Below are 20177 nucleotides of genomic sequence, written 5' to 3'. Positions count from 1 at the left end.
AGTTTGGAAATAAAAAGCTCTATTTTTACACTCATGAAAAAAATCGTCTTTCTCCTCAATGAAAATTGGGCCAGTGGCCTATATTCTCCATCGCTCCACTGCTTCTCCCCAGATTAGTGCTTCCTCCTCTCCTCCGAATCTCTCTCTCTCTCTCTCTCTCTCTCTCTCTCTCTCCCTCTCTCCCTCTCTCTCTCTCTCCCTCTCTCTCGCACTCTGGGCTTTTGAACTGATAAGTGCTGGCAGCGCTCGCTGCCTCATTGGACAGGGGGACGTCTGTAAGGAGCCTTTCTCTGTGTCCCTTCCCTCTCCCTCCTCTACTCCCTCCTCATCCCTCGCTTTCTCCGTCCCATCCTTTAATCCTGAGCATGGTGTCATTCTCTCAGCTCTTCCTCTTTTCCCCTTCAACCTCCCTCTCTCCTCCGTCCGGGCCTGTGGTGGGAATGGGAGCGGTGATGGAACCTGGGTGTCTGGACCACAGGGTCGACCCGGTGGTCGTGGGCAGAGAATCTCTAGCATAAGCAAATCTGAGAGAGAAGCGTCAGGAGAGAGGGAGCAGAGGAGGAGAGAACGAGGGAGCAGAGGAGGAGAGAACGAGGGAGCAGAGGAGGAGAGAACAAGGGAGCAGAGGAGGAGAGAACGAGGGATCAGAGGAGGAGAGAACGAGGGAGCAGAGGAGGAGAGAACGAGGGAGCAGAGGAGGAGAGAACGAGGGAGCAGAGGAGGAGAGAACGAGGGAGCAGAGATGAAACGGAGGAGATGCTGTTACACAATGTCTTTTATTCGCCGTGTGGACACAGGCAATGTTCTCGGCGGGCGAGAGACATCAAAGTGAGATTAATGGTTAGAAATCAGGTCTAATGTTCCCCTGCAGCAAAAAAACACTGCAATGATGTCGCGTTCAAAGCCTCAGGAGAGGAGACTGAGGAGGAGAAACAGGGAAGAGTAAAGGTAGAGCGGTGGTGATGGAGGGAGGCACAGAGACACTGCTGAGGATGATGAGGATGATGAGGACGCAGAGGGGGGGCGGTGCTTCTTGTTTGACCTTTTGCTGCCAAGATTGTCTCTCAACTGGGGACGTGTGTTGGCCAGTAACATACTGGTTTTCAGGTTTTTCTGCATTGAGTAGTTTTACTCTGCCGCTGGTCAGTACTTAGTGTGTGAGTTGCTTTTGACGATTATGTTACTTTACTGTTTGATTTGATTTATTTTTTCAATTAAACAGCTTTTTAAAGGAAGTTGTTTTTGTGTATTGCTTGATTTATTAATTTTTGTTAGTTGTCAGTTGTGACTCTGTGTTGTTGCTGCTGTGAGTCTTTGGTTTACTGGTTATACCTGAGCCCGGCTACACAGCAGCCAGCAGCCATCACTTCCATACGTCTCCGTGGATCTTGACACATTTGCAGCAGCTGTCACTTCCACACAGGAAGTCAAATCGGCTCAGACCGAGAATCGAAACTCAAGCTGCCTCCAGCCACCGCAGTGAAAATGAGAAAGGAGGCGCAGCGGCACGCCACCAGCCCGGTGTCATTCAGGAGCCCAGCACGCCGCCGCCCTGCAGCTGGGGGGCCGGGTGAAGCTGCAGGGCGTCGATGTGCAGCGAGGGACCGGCCCCCATGCGTCCTCGACCCCGGGCGCCGTCTGCAGGGGGGGGGCTTTATTTGTTGTCTGCTGCTGGACATGAAACCTGCAGGGAGGCGGGTTGGTTTGGCGCCTGCACGATGATCGATGCCGCTTGGTGGACGGACTCTGACTCTGCAGGGCTCTACACACCGACTCAGGCGTGAAGCAGGGAGGGAGAAAGTAATTTACACATTTGAGTTCAAAGTAAACAACTCTGTCCTCTTGATTGACTTCACTTGTTGGTGGAGACGTTGGACCACAGGGCGGTACCTTCGTCTTCAGTGTGTTTCATAATAGAAAGCAGGAGAATCACCAGCAGAGAGAAGCACGTGTGGGTTGAAGTGAGAGGATCCAGAGAGTTGAGGCTGAATCTCTGGACTGGATGAGCAGGAGAGTGACCCCTGACCCGAGAAGAGGAGGCAGACGTCAGCTCCGACCTGAAACCGAGAGATTCAGCCTCCCACTCTCTGATCGCTCACCGGCTGCAGGACGGAGGGAGCTGATGATTCTCAGAGAGAGAGAGAGAGAAACCTCAGAATGAACGGTGCAGAGAGAAGAGCTGAGGGTTGAGATTTAAGATCACTTAAAAATGTGGCGTCTTTTAGAAACATTGCAGAGCTGGTTCGTTCTAGAAATAGACACATGGAGCGGATCTCTGTAAAGTCGAGGTGAGTTCCGTGGGAGAGTTAAAGATGGCGAGTGGGCGGGACTCCTACTCTCTGCCTCGCAGTCCATCTGAGTGAAAGTGAGAAAACATCCTGAGAGAGAGAGGGAGGGGGGGGGGGGGGGTGCTGAAAGGTCAGGGTGAATTTAATGAGAGATTTAATGACGGAGAAAGAGACTAACTGCTCGTAGGCCCCGACTCCGACATGTAGGAACAGGACAGACAAGGACAAAGGGAGGAAGAGGAGGACGAAGGAGATTTAATATCACACAGAGCCACTTTGTTAGGTTTATGAAAGATGGGACAAAAAGGGACAAAGACAAACTGAGTGAAAGTATAAAACTGTCAATAAAGACACATCTTCACTTCCTCCCACTGAACAGAAATCAAGCCAAAACATCACGGATACGAACGCCACCATCTTGCACTTTTAGTCATTAACTAACATGGAGGAGGAAGGTTTTAAGACCTATGCTACAGCTAGCCACCAGGGGGAGACGAAGAGGATTTGGCTTCACTTCTAGGCGTCGGTTATGTCGCACATCTTCATATACAATCTATGATACCAACACACAAGCTGTGCGACACAATCCGTTTTTAAAATGCAGCCTAGGGCGGATGCAGCCCCTGAATGGAGACCCGTGCAGGGAGAAACCAGCCACCAGGGGGCGATCAGGCTGAAATGACTCGTGTCTTTATGGAGGGTTTGATTCTGGATTGAGAAGAAATCCGTGAACTGAGTTTATTCTTTGTTCCAAGAGACTGCTCTCCTGGTGGTTCTGTTGCCATGGTAAAACATAAAGGCTTTTCTCCGTGCTGAAGTCCAGCAGTGTGTGTCTGTGTGTGTGTGTGTGTGTGTGTGTGTGTGTCTGAAGGGGAAAAGAGAGTCAGTGTGTGTGCTGTTGATTAAAAGGAACGAGAAAGAGTTGCAGAGTTCGCGAGCGTCGACATCGATCATGTGACCGTCACGATGTGGCAGCGAACAGTTCAACAACAACGTCAACAACAACGTCAACAACATCAAACTGTGACTGAAGCTGTGAAGGTTCAGTTCTGCAGACACATTAAAAACCTGCTGATCTGCTGATAAATTATCACTTTATGGGTTTGAGGTTTTTGTTTTTGTTTCTCATGTGTCAATCATCCGAGGAGGGGAGGGTGGGGGGGGGTGTATTCTGAAAGGAAGTGAGGTGAGGAGGGGGGGGCAGGGCCTGTCGCTAGGTAACAGTCTCCAGGCCTGAAGGCAAGCCAGGTCTGGTTTCCATGGCAACGTCATTGGTGTGGAGGGTGAATGGAGTTTTTGGTGTGTGTGTTTGTGTGTGTGTGCGTGTGTGTGTCTGTGTGTGTGTGTGTGTGTGATCACCACAAAGAGAAGCACTCGGCAGGTCTAGGATCAGTGAGATGTGAGGCTCATAGCAGGAAGTGGATGTGTGTGAGAGCATGAGCCCCCCCCCCTACACTCTTTATGCTCAGGTACAAAAACAGTCCTAAGTTCCCATGAATGTAAAATCTGTCAGAGCTGCTAAAGAAAACAATCATAACCTCCATATTCAGCCATCATCACACTTACAAGAATAATGATCCATGTTCAAAAAGTGCTTATAGAAAACAATATTTGGTTAACTTCTACCTTTTTTACTTTTCAGACCTTGATTTAATTTATGGCTGAGTGATACTTTGTGATTATAATTTCAATGACAACTCTTTGTCTCACATTTAAACACACACACTCACTCACTCACACACAGAGGCTGCAGAGACAAAAGCATGTTTGTGTTGGTTTAGAATGTGAAGCACAGTGGGTCTCTATGTGTGGACGCAGTGTCAGGCTCGTCCCAGAGACAAGGGGGGGGGGGGGGGATTTCACAGACTCGCAGCATGACCACAATTTCTCTTGAACTTGTTTTTCAGACTCACTATGATCATGTGTTAACAATTTTTTGACGGTGAAGCTTGGACGTAGCTTGTTGGAGTTTTGTGAACTGGTTGAATCCTCCTCCAGTTTGTAGAGTGCACTGGAAACACAGGTGGACGACAGCAAGAAGCTTTTAGGTCCCGGAAAGAAGGTTCAGAAACAAAAACAAATGAAATGTTCATATGATATGTTTCAGCCAATCTCATAGAGGCCTCTTTATTGAATGGTTGATGGGGGGGGGGGGGGAAGACTAAATGTAGCCACTCTCTCCATTGTTGATTTTTTTCTCCCCCTTCTCCTCCAAAAGTACACAAAAGCAGCGCCAGTCCATTGTGGTGCAAAACAGAGCAGGCAGGGCAACACACACACACACACACACACACACACACATTCATTCTTTCACTCCCTGCATCACGGACACAATTCACAAGCTCACGAGTGGAAGCGCACACACACACACACACACACATCCACTTGAGTACGTGCATAAACATGCAAACGTGCACACACACAATTCACAAACTTGCACTTGGAGACAGGACACACGCACACACACATAAACACACACACAGACACACACACACACACACACATTGTTTACTGAGTTAAGGTGCATATCCCTGCTCTCTCCCACGCAGAGCTTTGTGTTGATTGTGCAAGTTGCTCTGGTTTGAGAGACATGAACGTGACATTTAAGACTGAATTCACACACTCACACACACAGACACACACACACACACAGAGATCACAGTAAAAGCGCTCTGTCATCACTGCGCTCTCGCCCTGAGGCTCAGATCGTGGATCAGACAAACCAAACACCACCATGAGACATTAGAGAACAAACAAATCTGACCTGAAATCAGCCTCTGGGACAATTACATCATTAATCATCTTTACTTTCACCTTTATACTTTATATTGTTATTATTCCGATATGAATTGGTCTGTGGAGCATGCAGTGTAGGAAATGTAGGAAGCTGAAGATGACTAAGTAACAATCATATTGCTGCACAGACACACACACTCACACACAAACTCATGCTTATTCAGTGTCAATGCAGGCCCCCTGGTGGCCGCTGCGGGTAGCACGGGCTCTGATATATAGGTCACGCCACTCGCTGAGCTCTTCTGGGTTTTTCTGTGCAGTGTGTTTATCTGCGATGAGACCGAGGGGATCAGAGGCAGACAGAGCTCGAGCCACGGCCCATGATGCACTGCATCGAGCGATTGGGGGGGGGGGGGGGGGTAGATTCACGCTCATGTTTCAGGACAGTGTTTGCTTTCACTCGAAACGCTGCTCTTGCACTCAACTCAGCTCCTGCTTGCGCTCAAATATTTTGTTGCTTGGACGCATTTCACAGATCGGAGTTTCCAGCTTGGGATCATTAAAGTGCACCCCCCCCCCCCCAACCTACTTTCTCTACATCAGTGTTTTCCTGGATGTTTGCAATCGTGAGGATAAAAAGATGCACACAATGAGCTTGACCCAAATATTTTAATACCCGAGACGCGAGCTGCGATCCGAACCCGTGTGTTCTCCCGTCATGGACGTTCTCTAATTCACAACACGTCTGAATCCCTGTCTGTTTCACTGGGGGCTCTTTTTGTTGTGGTCGTCTTGTTTTCTCACTGCCTGCTTCTGAACAACAGCTCACTTGCCAACAAACACACACACACTCAACCACACACACACACACACACAAACTGCTACACACACTGACAAATGCCTCATTTATGTGAACCTAAACCCAGCAAACTAGAAAACACTCATTCCATGACGCCTGATCTGTAACCACAGCGTCTCCGATCACTGAGTCCTTCAGCAGCTGCTCCTGAAAACCTCTGAACCAACTCCCACAAAGCAGATTGTAGAACATCACAACTCTTACCCTTCAATTGACGATTAGTTTATAAATAGATCAAGTGACAATAGAGCACTGACTCAAGTCCCAGTATCATCCTGCCCTGTGTCTTCAGTCTGTCTCATCCTACGTTAAAAACAGACCAGTATAATAATCCTTCTGATTTATTCTGCTCCCAGTTTGTGCTTTTCCATCGCTGCTATCGTCATTAGTCAGGACATCCCAGCTGAGTGTGGGAGGAAGTTGGACTGCTGTGCACATCGACGACTTTAACAACTTCTGACCTCTCTCCTCTCTCCAGAAAATGGCGGAGTTCAGCTCTCTGCTCAGCGACCTGTCTGAGAACATCACCAACGAGGACCTGGAGCAGCTCAAGTCGGCCTGCAAGGAGGACATCCCCGAGGACCAGAGCAACAACATCACCTCCTGCAAGGAGTGGTTCAGCTACCTGGAGAAGAACGACAAGCTGGCCCACGGTGAGACCTCACGTCACACATGTCACATGTCTCTGCATCACGTGTGAAACCAGCTCTGTGGCGTTCTGAGTGGACACGCCCTCTAACCACAAGTCCCCTGCAGATAACCTGTCGTACATCGAACACATCTTTGAGATCTCGCGGCGACCGGACCTGCTGACGAGGGTGATCGAGTATCGAACCACCGTGCTGAAGATCTCTGAGGATGACGAGATCGACACCAAGCTCACACGCATCCCGTCGGCCAAGAAATACAAAGGTACCACTCGCTCCAGCAGCTGTTACTGGTTCTAACCGTCCCTGTGATGGGAGAGAACTTATTCTCTGGATGCCGGTTCTTCCAAACCTGGTAAAATCCTGCCCTCTAGTGGTTGAGCAGAACAATGTCTAAACTTCAGTGCTCAAACACAAACTGCATCATAAATAATCTACAGATTAACTTGTGAATACTTAGAAATTAGAATTAGAAAAAAATTAGAAAGTCTAGATTCACATATATGTATCTATACAGGAAATGAAATGATGAATAGTCCTGGTAATATTTGTAATGAGAGAGAAATAAAAACTTTTACATTTATATCCTCATTATATTCCTTTGTTCCTCCTTTCAAAGCAAAAGACTCGATTGCTCCTCCTGGTGGTGAGCTCCAGTACAGGTCATAAACTCCTCCATGTCAGCAAATGGGACACGGATCAAAATAAAAGTTCATCAACTAAAATGTTAGTTCATGATATTAGTTTGATTCCAAAGAACAGGGTGATGATAGAAAGCTGAGACTGGCTCATGATTGGTTTGGGAAGTGGAGGTGACCTGTACGGCAGCCAGCCACCAGGGGGCAATAAAGATACTTTGGCTTTACTTTTGGGGAAGACTTCATATAAAGTTTACGATACAGAACCACAGATGCTTAACTTAATAATAATTTTGTTTGAGATGCAGGTTTCTTACGATTTTCTTTCTCTTTCCTCTTTTTCCAACCAACTCCCCCCCCCCTGCCAATAAAACAGACATCATCCGCCAGCCCTCTGAAGATGAGATCATCAAGTTGGCCCCTCCCCCTAAAAAGGTGTGAGGGTTCGACTCCCTGATCTTACAACTTGATCTCTTCACACCTGGCACTCCAATCAACCGACCAACCAATTTCTGACCAGCCCCATCACCCCCCCCCCACACACACACACACACACACAGAGCTTCACCCCATTCACGCTCCTCACACACACACACATACACACTTATACATATCCAGCCACGCCCACTTCCTCGCTGCTCTAACACAGAACCACACAGGCAGCCGCCTACCGACAAAGCAGCCAATCAGATGGTGGCATTTGCAGCCTCCTCCCAAGATGAGGGAACACAGGAAGCGGAAGTAAACAAAGACGATAGGAGAAGAAAAGGATCAACAGAGAGAGAGAGAGAGAGAGAGAGAGAGAGAGAGAGAGAGAGAGAGAGAGAGAGAGAGAGAGAGAGAGAGAGAGAGAATTAATGCTGAGTTGGTCAGAATATCATGTGTTTGTACGTTTGTACCGTTTTCTTTTTTAACTTCACCTTGAATGTGCAAAATTATCAGAAACTTGCCCAAACTGAAAACTTCTATCTCGAGATAAACTTTAAAAAAATAAGTGAGAAGATAACTTCAACTAAAGAGTTCGTTTCCACAACAGCGCTAATTTTAGTGTAAAACTGCAATATTTCTTTGCAAATTTTCCCAAATGTCTGAGTCCCGTGTGGTTCATAAAACATCTGTTATCAAGTTGCCATGAGTGATAAAACATAACTTTATCCCAAAAGACTCGACAGTTACGATGCATTCCCTTTACTCTTATGCAGATTATTAGATAGTGTTTAAAGAGTCATATTTTAGAGGAAAATATTTAAAGTTTCATAGGAAAAGCCAATATTTGCCTTTAGCTTATAGCCAATAGTTATTTACAGACAATATAAATCGATGAGCTGGTCACACATGTAAATACACAAATAATATATTTGAAGAAAATAAAGCAGAAATTATATATCGACGTGCCGTGTGTGTTCCATAGAGGGGACGCAGCAACAAGCAGCAATTCCCACAGGACGTTGAGTTTCATTTTTCACCAATTTAAACAATTCGGAGCCGATAAGCGAACAAATGAAGATTTTCAAAGTGTGAAACAGACGTGAATATAAAGGCAGAGGAAGGGAAACGGTAAAATGATGGAAACATTCTGATGAGTCAGCGGCTCCTAACCCGCTGACTCGGCCATTTCCCGCCGCGCAGCATAACGATAGCGACTGTTTAAACTTAACTGAATTAACCCCTCCCCGACGAAGCCTTAGCTGACTTTGCGTTCACCAACAAAATTGCTCACGATGCGTGAGATTGTGCGATTGACTAATGCGTAAGGTTCGTCAAAACCACTCTCGCTTTTTAAAGGAGAGAGTTGCTACTTTTATTTTGAAACTTGCTAATGACTTCAGTGTTTCAGCCCCAGTGATTTTATGTAGTTATTTATCCCAGCCTTATACCCCCCCCCCCCCCCCCCCGACCCCAGTGCCAATGACCAAGACTTTTGTTTCGATTGCAGCGTTTGCGATCGCTTCTCTTATTTTGTAGTGCTCTGCCGTAAACTGTTGTGTTGAACTGATTTGTGTCTATGCATTGTTACGTGTGTGGACAGATTCTGCACCGTCACGTAACTTCAGTGGCACTTGAGGGGTGAAATTAAACATTTGTTTATTATACAATGTTCATCGTTTGGAACTATTAAAAACTATAGAGGCCAACACACGTTTTAGTCTTTTGCAGGAAAAGTCTTAAAGTAAGAAGACATCCAATCGTCCTCTGATGCCTGAACACGAGCCGTGAGGACGTGTGTCTGTCCCTCGTGAGACCATCGGGTCTGTGAGACTGTTAGAACCTGAGTTTCATCAAACGTTTGACTCGTCGGAGAAAGACTCAGTCAAACTCAAATTCATAAATCAGAAAGTCCCGACTGTCCCTTCTCACTCGGCCGGACCCCAAGTGAAGCGGTAGCTACCCCCCCCCCCCCCCCCTCCTTGTGGTCTGAGCCTGTAGAACCCAACCTGGGGTCAATCCCCGGGTGGAGGCAGTCCCACTTACTGCTATGACCTCTGGGTAAAGGTCGTCCTCTGTGTTTAGAACGTGACTTCGGTGATTCCACGAAGGAAAAGGGCGAATTTTAGATTGTGTTTTCATTCTTGTACAAAATAAATCAAAGTAGGAGAAGTCGGGACATTGTATTTTATTTGCCTTTGTTTTATTTTTGAAGTTCTGTGTGAATAGCAACTTGTGACTCTAGATGTATTTGACCAAGTGACTTTTATTCCATTTTATTTCGTTTAGTTTTACTCTCAGTTCCCGTAGGCGATGTTAGTGAGTCTGTGGAAGTTTGAGAATCCGAGATCTGTTCACATCAAAACATGGAAAGAATCCCGACTGCTGCTGCAGGTTCTCCTGGTTGACTCTGACTTTTAAAATTAATTCAGGTTAATCACTGAATAACTCCATGTTTGTGTTGCTCCGCGTTTTCCTCCGTAGCCACCGGCACATAATATATCAACATATCAGTCACTAATGATGTCAGAATTTGGATTTCCATGTACATATCAACTTAGTCAAAGCTGCAGAGTACAAACCTACTAAAGTACATGTGTGTATTTACGGTAAATACCTGAATATAACCGATACGTGGGTTTAGCCACAGCAGGTGAAGCAGGACATGAAGAGCCAGAAACTGTGTCCAGGTTTTTAACATGTCAAACTAAACAATTAAAATTCAGACAAGATTCTCACTCTCCCTTAAGGATAACACTGTTTTCTGTCTTTGTTTTATTCGGTTGTAAATATGTATTTTGAATATATCACTGTGTTTGTTTTTTGAAATGGATTAATTTATTTAATGCCTGTGTCTTGTTGGTTTTCCGTGTCCTGGTTTTGTTTTACTTACTGGAAACGAGTCAATGGAGCCGAACAGGCAGCGACACTTTCATGACAGGTTCTTCTCTTCTGAGACGTTTCCGATTAATCTGCAACAACGAGAGGAAAGAAAAAGAAAAATCTCATTCCACTGTATTATCTGATGTGTAACATATTATGTTTTACTGTGTCGTACTTGCCCAGACGTGTCGTGGTCACTGCTTGTAAAATGATTTTATTCAGAGTTTCCGAATCATGACAAAAGATAAGAGCGCTCACAAAAAAACATTTTGTTTGTACGTGTCGTCGTGTCGCTAGCACGTCGTGTCGACCGCAGGAAACAGAGCGAAGATCGAGTCGTACGTCGAGATGCAGAGAAAAGATTTCAGTCCTTGACAACAATTAACCATCAGGTTTCAACTATTTTCCTCTTTCTATTCACTAGAAAAAATCTGTTCAATATTGAATAAATAAATAATTTAACCGTGTATAAGCAACTCAGCAATAAGTACTTTGATTTAGTTTAAGATCCAGAAGCTGGAGTTAGATAAAACCGCTGAAGAGTCTTTACACGTTAGCCGACTACTTAAATTACAAAGTGAAGATTTCTTAAACTAAACGAAATAAAACATTAAAAAAACATGATTATTTAATATCAAATATTGATTTCGAAGTTGATTTATTTAATTTTTAGCGCCATTTCTTTAAATCTACTGTTTATATATTTAATATTGAACAATTGAGGCTCTGTAGATCTACTGGCTACGTTTAGTTCTGAATGTTTTAAGGCGACGGGGGAGACAGGACGTGATGAAGAGGATGAAGAGGAGAATGCAGATCAGTGCTGAGCAGATAGTGGAAGTAGTGACGAGTAGTTTAGAGGTTTGAAGCCGTTAGAGATGAGAAACGTCACGTGTCTGCAGTGAGCAGCGTTTTGAATGTGGCAGTTCTTGCACTAGCGGCTGAACAGTGGTGAGATTAAAAGCTAACGAGGTTCGTTAACGTGGTGAAAGTCCGATCGGTCGGATCGAGTCGAGTCGTGAAGCTTCTTACGGCCGCGGGAGAAGTCGCTGGATGTTCCTGAATATTGTGAAAACGTATTTTTTGTTTTTCTTTTAATTTTGGCAAATAAAGTTTACACATCCTGCACAAAAAAAAGCAAAGTTCCACATGTTAATGGGTGAAAGTGCCAACTCCCTCTGACCTCCAGCTGCCGGGGTCACGGGGTCACAGCCTCACACTCGACCTTTGGCGACTTCTCGTGACATTGGTCGTGAACAATCTTTGTGTCGGGTGTTTTCTGGCGTGTGTGTGTTTTGCAGTCGAGGAAAAAAGAAGCTGATCGAAGTCTGAGCTGATGTTTCTATCTGGAGAGGTGTGATCTGTCTCTGTGGTGACTTGAGGGGACAGGATAGAGATGTCTTATTAAGGTGTGATCTGTCTCCGGGGCCAACATGAGGGGACAGGACAGAAACGTCTTATCAAGGTGTGACCGCTCTCTGTGGTGACTTGAGGGGACAGGACAGAAACGTCTTATCAAGGTGTGACCGCTCTCTGTGGTGACTTGAGGGGACAGGACAGAAACGTCTTATCAAGGTGTGACCGCTTTCTTTGGTGACTTGAGGGGACAGGACAGAAACGTCTTATCAAGGTGTGACCGCTCTCTGTGGTGACTTGAGGGGACAGGACAGAGATGTCTTATTAAGGTGTGATCTGTCTCTGTGGTGATTTGAGGGGACAGGATAGAGATGTCTTATTAAGGTGTGATCTGTCTCCGGGGTCAAAATGAGGGGACAGGACATGTGAAATTGAATGATAGAATATTGTAAGAATATGAAATGCTGCAGGTGTGATGAGCACAGTGGGAGTTTTTCTGCTCCGTCGGTTTCGACCTGTCCTCCTAAACCACGTGATCGTTCGGTTGTGTTGGGCGACGTGCAGGCGGCTGATTGGCTCAAAGGCGACGCAGACATCACGTCACTCATCCATTCACCACGTGAACCCGGTCGGACGCCATGGACTCAATGCTGTTAGAAACTTTTGCTGAGATTTTCCTCTCACGGGCGAAAGACGCACTTAAGGATTTATTTTGCAGCGACTGCAATGAAATATGACTATAAAATATTAAAGATAAATTCAAAGATGTGGCTTTTTGTCATGATTTAAATGAGACTGAGCTGAAATTATGCCATTGTCATTGTGCTAAAATGAATATAAATATTATATATTAAAATATATTTGCTAACCTATGTCGTGTCGCTTGAAGTTGCTTTTTGTCAAAGACGATAAAAGATCTTAAAAATACAAAGATGCTGAGCAAAGAAAATGAATCAGTACATTCGGCTTCATGTGGGAAAGATTCAAGGTACTTGTACTTCAGTGATGTATATTTCTACTTCAGGGGAAATATCCTATTTTCACCACTAGTTCATTCAACCAGAGGCAACACAATAACAAATGAAATATTACTGTGACCTAAAAATCCATCTCAGAGATAGTCAGCTGAAAAACTAATGCATCTATTTTAATATCTGATTAAATAATAAATGATGTCATCATCCTGTACAGAAGAGATCAGATGATTTCTCTCGTTTTGTAATATTACTACTTTGTCTTTTGTTTAAGAGTATAAAAGTTAATCTTGATAACTGCTCTACTGCCACGTGACACAAAATCCTCAGAGCTGCTGCTTTTCAAATACATTTTAATTTATTAGAACAAGTTCATATACACTTTAATTTACAGAGCAGCTATCTCAGAGCGAAGGTTCTCCTTGGACAACATTCAGCTGAGGACACCAGGGGATCATCACAGAGCGTGAGACAGGTCACATGAGCAGATCTCACAGCTCTCATTGGTTCATGTTGGTCATGAGCTCCTGCAGCTCTGGACGAGCTTTGAAACGAGCTTTGAAGTCGGCCTCTGTGTGCTGAGAGGAAGAGGAGGAGAAGAAGAGTGAGTTACAATTCATTTTCAGAGAATGATCGACAGGCTCCGAGGAAACAAAGGAAAAGCAACAACATCTGAAGCAGTTAACAGCTGAAAATATTAAATTCACTGTCAGAAGACCACGAAATATCTGATAATTCTCCCATCTGAAGACCTGGAGTCGAAAACAACAGTTAATGTCCATCAGGGATCTGATGGTGGACGTCACCGGCTCACTCACCTCGCTCACAGACAGCTGGACTCCCTCCGGTTGATGTTTCAAGAGGACGTCCATGAAGACGGGACAGACGGTCGTGTTCAGGCTGTTCAACTAGCGGAGCAGATCAAAGGAACACGTTTTCCTCGGGAATCAAACGAAGCACGACGGGATGTGAGTTTGAAGGAAACCACGAACGCTCGGTTCTCACCTGGACGACTCGCTCGTGCGTCTTCAGCACGGCGTCCACGAACATCTTGGTGCCGTGCTCCTGCATTAGCATCACCTCTGTGGTCCTGGTCGGCAACGCGTAGCTGCAGGGGTGGGGGGACAGACGTTTTATGATATTCAAGGTTCTTTTTGATTATCTCTATAAGCTGCAGTTCGTCCTGAGAAGAGCGTCTCAGTCCCGTCCCCGTGGACGTCCTCACCACAGAGACACGTTGATGCGCAGCCGGTTGCAGAGGTGGTGGACGTACTGCGTGTAGCGCTCCACCAGCGTCATGTCGTAGCCCGACACCTTCACGTTCAGCGTCCCGTACGTTGAGTCCGTCGCCGCCACGATCTGCCTCATCTGGTGCCGGTCCTTCTTCTTCTTCTGCTGCAAAACAAAACCGACGTGAGACGATTGTCAAGTTGAACAAAAGCTACATAAAGTGCACAGCGGGATTTAATCTAACGAGAGTGGATCAGGACAGGAGCTTATTTTTTTTACACAAGTTTATTGAAAAAATAGATAAATACATTAAAGGAATAACTCAATAGAAAGGGTTAGGGTTAGAGTCTCACCGTTCTCTTTTTGTTCAGGAGATACTTCCAGCTGCCGATCCCGTGCGTGGGCATGCTGTGGTATCGACCCTCGCTCGCTGAGCCTGAACGAAAACAACCTCACGTTAAAACACAAACTGGACTCCAGAGAACACGGGCTCCAGATCTGATGTGACGTGACACCAGAGTTTTAAATCTCACGAGTCTCTACTCACTCCAGACAGGATGCTGGATGCTCGGCATGTTCCTGCAGAAGACAACAGTACAAATGTTTTTTAAGAATGAAGTACACAAGTTGTACAGGCGATACTTCTCATTTCAAACAACTTGTCTTTCCACGCGTCTCTTAAAGGAGACGTTATACATTCACGCTGCTCTGAGTCGGTAAATATAAAGCATCTATAGTAAATGAGAATAAAATCAAAACCTGAATTATAATCATAATCACCACATGAGGATTAAAGAGCAAAGCAACGAAACACTCACCGACTCAGAGGAAGAGTTTGATTCATCAGGATCACCTGACGGGTGAGAGACGCCTGCAGCTGAACAAACACAACACAACGTAAAACAGAAACAACACAACACACGCATGAGGTCCAATGAATTTCATTTATTTATGTGTTTTATTTGGTTCTGAACTTAATATTTTGGGACTTCTGGATGTGATGTTTCATAATAGCATTTTACAAACAACTTAATCGATTAATAAAGTCAATATTCAGCAGATAGAATAGTTTAATACTTCATCTTCAAATGAATCAATAGTTAATCAACTAAATTGCTGTGCAGCTTGTTCTATAATGGATCATCGCATGACTTCCTCAATAACCTGGTTCGTTGACATGTTTCAAACACATGAATTTGACTGTTTATGATCAGATTCTAACACATTTCATTTCGTGTCCAGCTGAGACGACTGAAGCTGCAGCTGCAGAGAACTCCTCTGCTTCTTTATTGACCACGAGATTAAAACAATAGAGAAAATAACTCGTGATTAATTCATGAATTAACCTTAAAATGGATTATGTGTCACATGATCATTCGAAGCTAAGAAAACAACAGCTAACCAGCATTAGCTTCATTAGCTGAACGATCCTCTTCGTGTTTCTTCTTAATAATCCACATTTATTTGTGTTATTGATTTGAGATTGTAGATAATCTGTAATTCAACTGAAGAATTGAATCAACTGAGACTGAACGAGGTTTGACCTCTGGGACCAAAAGCGACCTTCAGCGGAAACAGAAAAATAAGACTCACCTTCCCAAAGACGTGGTTCATGACTGGACCTCCGTGGGTTCGATTCCAGAGAGAAACACGAGCGGTGTGTGTCTGTGACAAATCTACACTTTTATCAACACAACTCGGACACACATGCAGACACTGGTCCGCACAGGAAACCAGTCCGTGCGCTGAGGCGCTCAGGGTAGGACACACGCCGGACAAGACAAAGGTTCCGGGGGAAAGACTCGAGTATTTTTGTGTTTAAAGATATTTAAATAAAAAATGATATAGATTGTAAATCATATACCACGTAATTATTCATAAATATGAGTAACTTTATTTTTTAAAGGATGAATAATGCATTAAAAATACATTTAAATGTAAAAGGGAATAAACTAATTTAAATTTCCTTCATATGTTAAAAGTTTAATCTTTTCTTTTCAGCAGCTGTCTTCTACTTTAGATTATTATAGACACTATAATAACAATCTATGCCCTCATTCTTTCATAGATTTCTAAAAATAAGAATTCATACAGTTACAGTACTGTTTTGGCTTCTTCTTTGACACAATAATCCAACCACAGTTTAATTATCCACATATTTCATTAAAAACTGTAATAAAAGGCAACTCCACCACCGACACATTTTCAGCAGGCTTCATTTTTATATATGAATGGTTTTAGTTTGGCCTCTCACAAACTCCCTCATATCAAAATAAAAATCAGCTTTTCACATTCAAAAGTTTCAGGCCCAACAAAGCAGGTTTTTCTTGTAATAAAGTGCAAAATTCCACATCACCTGAAACTGATATTGTAGGATTAATATATGAAGAGTGCATAGGAATAATTAACAATATCTTAAACAATGCATCACCTGTTTTTAAAGCACAAAGAATTATGAAAAGCAAAAGTCATCCCGGAGCCAATGTTAACTGTAACTTAGATTTACGTCATGCCGAGCAAACACATTTATTAAAAAGTACACCCTCACTCTTTGGTTTGAAAAGTTCACATCAATCTTCTCATGGTGACGGGAAACTGTCAAACCCCAGGAATTCAGATATTTGTGCATCCAGGACTGGAAATTAATAAAAATAAAACTTATACCAGTTGTTCTATCAACAAATTAAATAGTTGTTTTCTAAATTCAGTCTTAAATCACATTCTGTTAATATACATTCATTTGCATGTGTAAATATCTGCTGATGTAAAAACACCTTAATAAAGGAGACTTCTTCTGACAGAGCATCACGTGCTCCCAGTTGGTTCTGAGTCCGGCTGAGTCGCAGCTCCGCCCTCCTCCTCCGGTGGATCTCAGCTCGCTGTGGAAGGTTTGAGGCAACGTGTGGCAGCTGCTCTGTCGGAGGGACATTCAAAGAGATGTGGGAACATCTGCTGCCCTCACCCGAAGCTGAGTGTCAAATTCAAAGTGCTTCAAAGAGGTGGAAAAATATATGTAAACAAATCACATCCTCATTTAAACCACTCTCTCCTCCTCCTCCGCCGCCCAATCTATACTCTCTGCTTCCTCATCACTGTCGTCCTCCTCCTCCTCCTCCTCCTCCTCCTCCTCCTCCTCCTCTGGACTGTAAAGATCATCTGCCAGCTCCCTCTGGTTGGATCCTTCCTCTTCGTCGTCCTCCTCCTCTTCCTCCACCTCGCCCTCACTCCTCATGTCCTCCTCGCTGCTGTCGTTGAGGTCGTCATCATCATCGTCCTCCTCTGTGGCCTCTTCCTCAATCTCATACTGCTCCTCCTCCTCCTCCTCATGATCTGTGAGATGACCTGATGGATGGACAAATGGTTTTTGATTCAGTGAATTTTAATAATCTTCTCCTGTAACCTGACAACTGCACAAATGAGTATTTTATATCAACAACACATAAAAATACAACGTGTTGTTTGAAACGGCAGAGCTCGTATTTAAAACAGCTGATGTTCGGTGATGACAGCACTTTGAGCAAAGTTAGAAAACTACGTACACAAAGAATTTAAGGCGGCAATGATGCTACACTGGAGTTCCTCGTCCAGGAACTTCCTCATCTCTTCTTCCATCAACGTGACCAGAACCTCCGTCTCCATGTCCACGTACTCTGGGTAGAACATGTTCCTCCTCAGCTGCCGACGGCACCTGAAAACAAACACACACACACACACACACACACACACACACACACACACACACACACACACACACACACACACACACACACACACACACACACACACACACACACACACACACACACACACACACACACACACACACACACACACACACACACACACACACACACACACACACACACACACACACACACACACGGTCAATGGTCATTGAGTCGGACCCCTCAACCTCCTGCACACACCAAATATGGCATCAAGCACACAACAGGCAGAGAAAATACACAATAGAGCAAAGTCCGTTTTCCCCACACAGCAAATTACACAAGTAATTAGAGTACAACAACCACAACAGCTCACATGTTGTTCCCTCGACAGTACTCACTGTTTCCCTGTCGTCCTGTACGCCTGAAAAAGACACACAAACAGATGTTTGGACACAAATTACACAAAAAGCTGATTTAAGCCAAACTGAAGTAATAATCATGAAATATAACAGAATGATTTATTTGTGTAATAACTGAAAGTGAAACTGTTTTAACGCTGAGGACTTTCCACCACAGGTTATGAAATTAGAATCTACAACATCTCGGTTCACATAAAGTCAAAGTTTGTTTTGCTCTTCAACACGAGCACGTTCTCTCAGCTGTGACCTGTGCTATCAGAACCAAGTGGGAACTTCTTCTCACCTCGATGAAGCGGAAGGGATCGTTCTCCTGGCTGAGACCTTCGAGGCCGCAGCGGGCCTCCTGGAGCCGGGCCTGGTCCTGACAGATCCTGGAGATGTTCTTCTGGATGGCCAGCCCGTTGGTGTCGCCCTGGGTGCGCGTGCAGTCCCGCAGGCGGCCCACGAAGCCGAGCACTTTGGCCTTCATCTCCTCGCTCAGTCTGTTCAGGCACTGCTCCGAGTCGTCCGTGAACTTCTGCACGAGCAGCAAAAGAGAAAGAAACTAGGTGAAGTCGTACATTAATATATATTCTATAATGATATGTTCCTCCCAGGTCACTGCTCTTTGTTTAACACTGTGAGACCAAGTGTTTTGAGTTTGTGTTTTCAGACTTCACAGCCAACGTCTTAATGCTGCTGTCCATGGTGCTGAAACGACTACAAGCAACTTTGTGTGTAAAAAATACACAAATCCAAAATAACACAAAACAGAAAAGATGAAACAAAAGATGTTTAATTTATGAACCATTTAGAATGTAAAGAATATTTAACGGTTGTGACGCATCGAGCAGCAAGTTGTATTTAAACAGATCTAATACGTATAAACTTATCAACTTCATCCTCCTCTGGTGCTCTCCACTCAGCTGGTTTCCCTTCCACCGTTTAAATCCTACAATTTAACGTTATCGATTTAAATCTCTTGTTTCTGTTTGATGAGCTCATGTTGGAGTTGTTCTTCTTGAGCCTGAGTGTTGAGTATTTGTTTGTTTATTGGACTGATAGCTGGAAGTTGACCTCGACTCCTCGGCCTTTGGAGGGAGGTTCATGTGAAGAACCTGTTCTTACCTTGTTCTGTCTCTCCTTCTCCCTCTGCTCCTGGAGCTTCTTCTCCGCCATGCTGTTCTTCCTTTCAACCTGGTACAGCTGCTTGTCCAGGGCGCCCTGGAGAGAGAGACGTCATGAGCTGTTTCATCCAACACGTTGAAAGTGGGAACGATTTCTAACGCATCATTATCTTCAATAAGCTTCAAGCTACTACAATATTTAACAAAAATATTTCCAGACAAACAATAACAGATGGAGAAAGTGTTTGTTGCTACGGCTAATAAGCAACTGTGACTAAATGCATACAAAACAAATATATATATATAAACACCAAATATACTTGTAATTTAAAACAATAAAATTACAGATTAATTTATGAGTAAATCGAAACAGAAACGTCATCAGTCATTTGAGGAGAACTGTTCATTATGTGGACGAACAAACGACTCAGCGATAATCAATAGAAGGAGAAGTTCTAGTTAGTTTAGTTAGTTTAGTTAGTTTAGTTAGTTTAGTTAGTTTAGTTAGTTTAGTTCGGTTTATGGACTTTAACTTGTCAAACTGAATTCAAGACTTTGTGTGTCTTTGTGAGGACACCGGTTGTCGGCTGATTCTGAACAACAAGCGGAATTCAACCGGCTCTGAACAACAAAGTGGAAGCCTCTCACAGGAAGTGGGTTGAACTGCACTGGAGAAAGAGGCCAGAGTCATGTGACTCCTCCATTCATAGCACACACACACACACACACAAACACACACACTACAATGAAGAACAATATTCATTCATTCCAGACTCTTCACAGGACTTTGTGTGAGCCCAACAATGAAGTGAAAGTGAATGGAACACGGTTCAGAACCCGCAGCTCCCACATGTTTGGATCATCATCTTAAGTTTTAACCACAAATATCAACACACGTGTGTAATTCTTATTTCATGTAATGATACAGATTGTGTGTGTGTGTGTAG

General features: G+C 44.2%; 3 protein-coding genes across 10 annotated transcripts in view; 1 reads left to right on the top strand and 2 right to left on the bottom strand.

Annotated features, from left to right (window-relative positions):
* Window positions 1–12705, top strand: part of LOC133950227 (astrocytic phosphoprotein PEA-15) — a 28556-nt gene extending 15851 nt beyond the window's left edge. The window contains exons 2-4 of the mRNA XM_062384484.1: window positions 6362–6536; window positions 6640–6795; window positions 7545–12705. Coding sequence (XP_062240468.1) covers window positions 6365–6536; window positions 6640–6795; window positions 7545–7609 — 393 coding nt within the window. The 5' untranslated portion in view covers window positions 6362–6364 and the 3' untranslated portion in view covers window positions 7610–12705. The remainder of the gene's footprint in view (window positions 1–6361; window positions 6537–6639; window positions 6796–7544) is intronic.
* Window positions 12706–13143: 438 nt separating this feature from the next.
* mrpl48 (mitochondrial ribosomal protein L48) lies at window positions 13144–15816 on the bottom strand. 3 transcript variants are annotated; one of them, XM_062384481.1, is made up of 8 exons: window positions 15631–15816; window positions 14856–14914; window positions 14585–14616; window positions 14391–14473; window positions 14033–14199; window positions 13813–13915; window positions 13626–13715; window positions 13144–13385 (listed from the first exon to the last, which is right to left on the bottom strand). In XM_062384481.1, exons 1-8 carry the CDS (start codon window positions 15649–15651, stop codon window positions 13308–13310), a joined length of 633 nt encoding a protein of 210 aa, XP_062240465.1. In that variant the 5' UTR covers window positions 15652–15816; the 3' UTR covers window positions 13144–13307. The 3 variants fall into 3 exon arrangements, with proteins under 3 accessions (XP_062240465.1, XP_062240467.1, XP_062240464.1); XM_062384483.1 differs by having other exon boundaries at window positions 14033–14202; window positions 14856–14908; window positions 15631–15814; XM_062384480.1 differs by having other exon boundaries at window positions 14033–14202; window positions 15631–15813.
* Window positions 15817–16236: 420 nt separating this feature from the next.
* Window positions 16237–20177, bottom strand: part of zgc:92594 (uncharacterized protein LOC436996 homolog) — a 6845-nt gene continuing 2904 nt past the window's right edge. For all 6 annotated transcript variants that reach the window (XM_062384475.1, XM_062384477.1, XM_062384479.1 and 3 more), the window contains 5 exons: window positions 19232–19327; window positions 18408–18641; window positions 18104–18126; window positions 17577–17725; window positions 16237–17379 (listed from right to left, as the gene is read on the bottom strand). In XM_062384475.1, coding sequence (XP_062240459.1) covers window positions 17072–17379; window positions 17577–17725; window positions 18104–18126; window positions 18408–18641; window positions 19232–19327 — 810 coding nt within the window. In that variant the 3' untranslated portion in view covers window positions 16237–17071. The remainder of the gene's footprint in view (window positions 17380–17576; window positions 17726–18103; window positions 18127–18407; window positions 18642–19231; window positions 19328–20177) is intronic.

The sequence above is a fragment of the Platichthys flesus genome, chromosome 24 (assembly GCF_949316205.1).
Source record: "Platichthys flesus chromosome 24, fPlaFle2.1, whole genome shotgun sequence".
Lineage (NCBI taxonomy): Eukaryota > Metazoa > Chordata > Actinopteri > Pleuronectiformes > Pleuronectidae > Platichthys > Platichthys flesus.
Note: the sequence above shows the minus strand (reverse complement) of the source record. Positions and strands in the feature narration are given on the sequence as shown.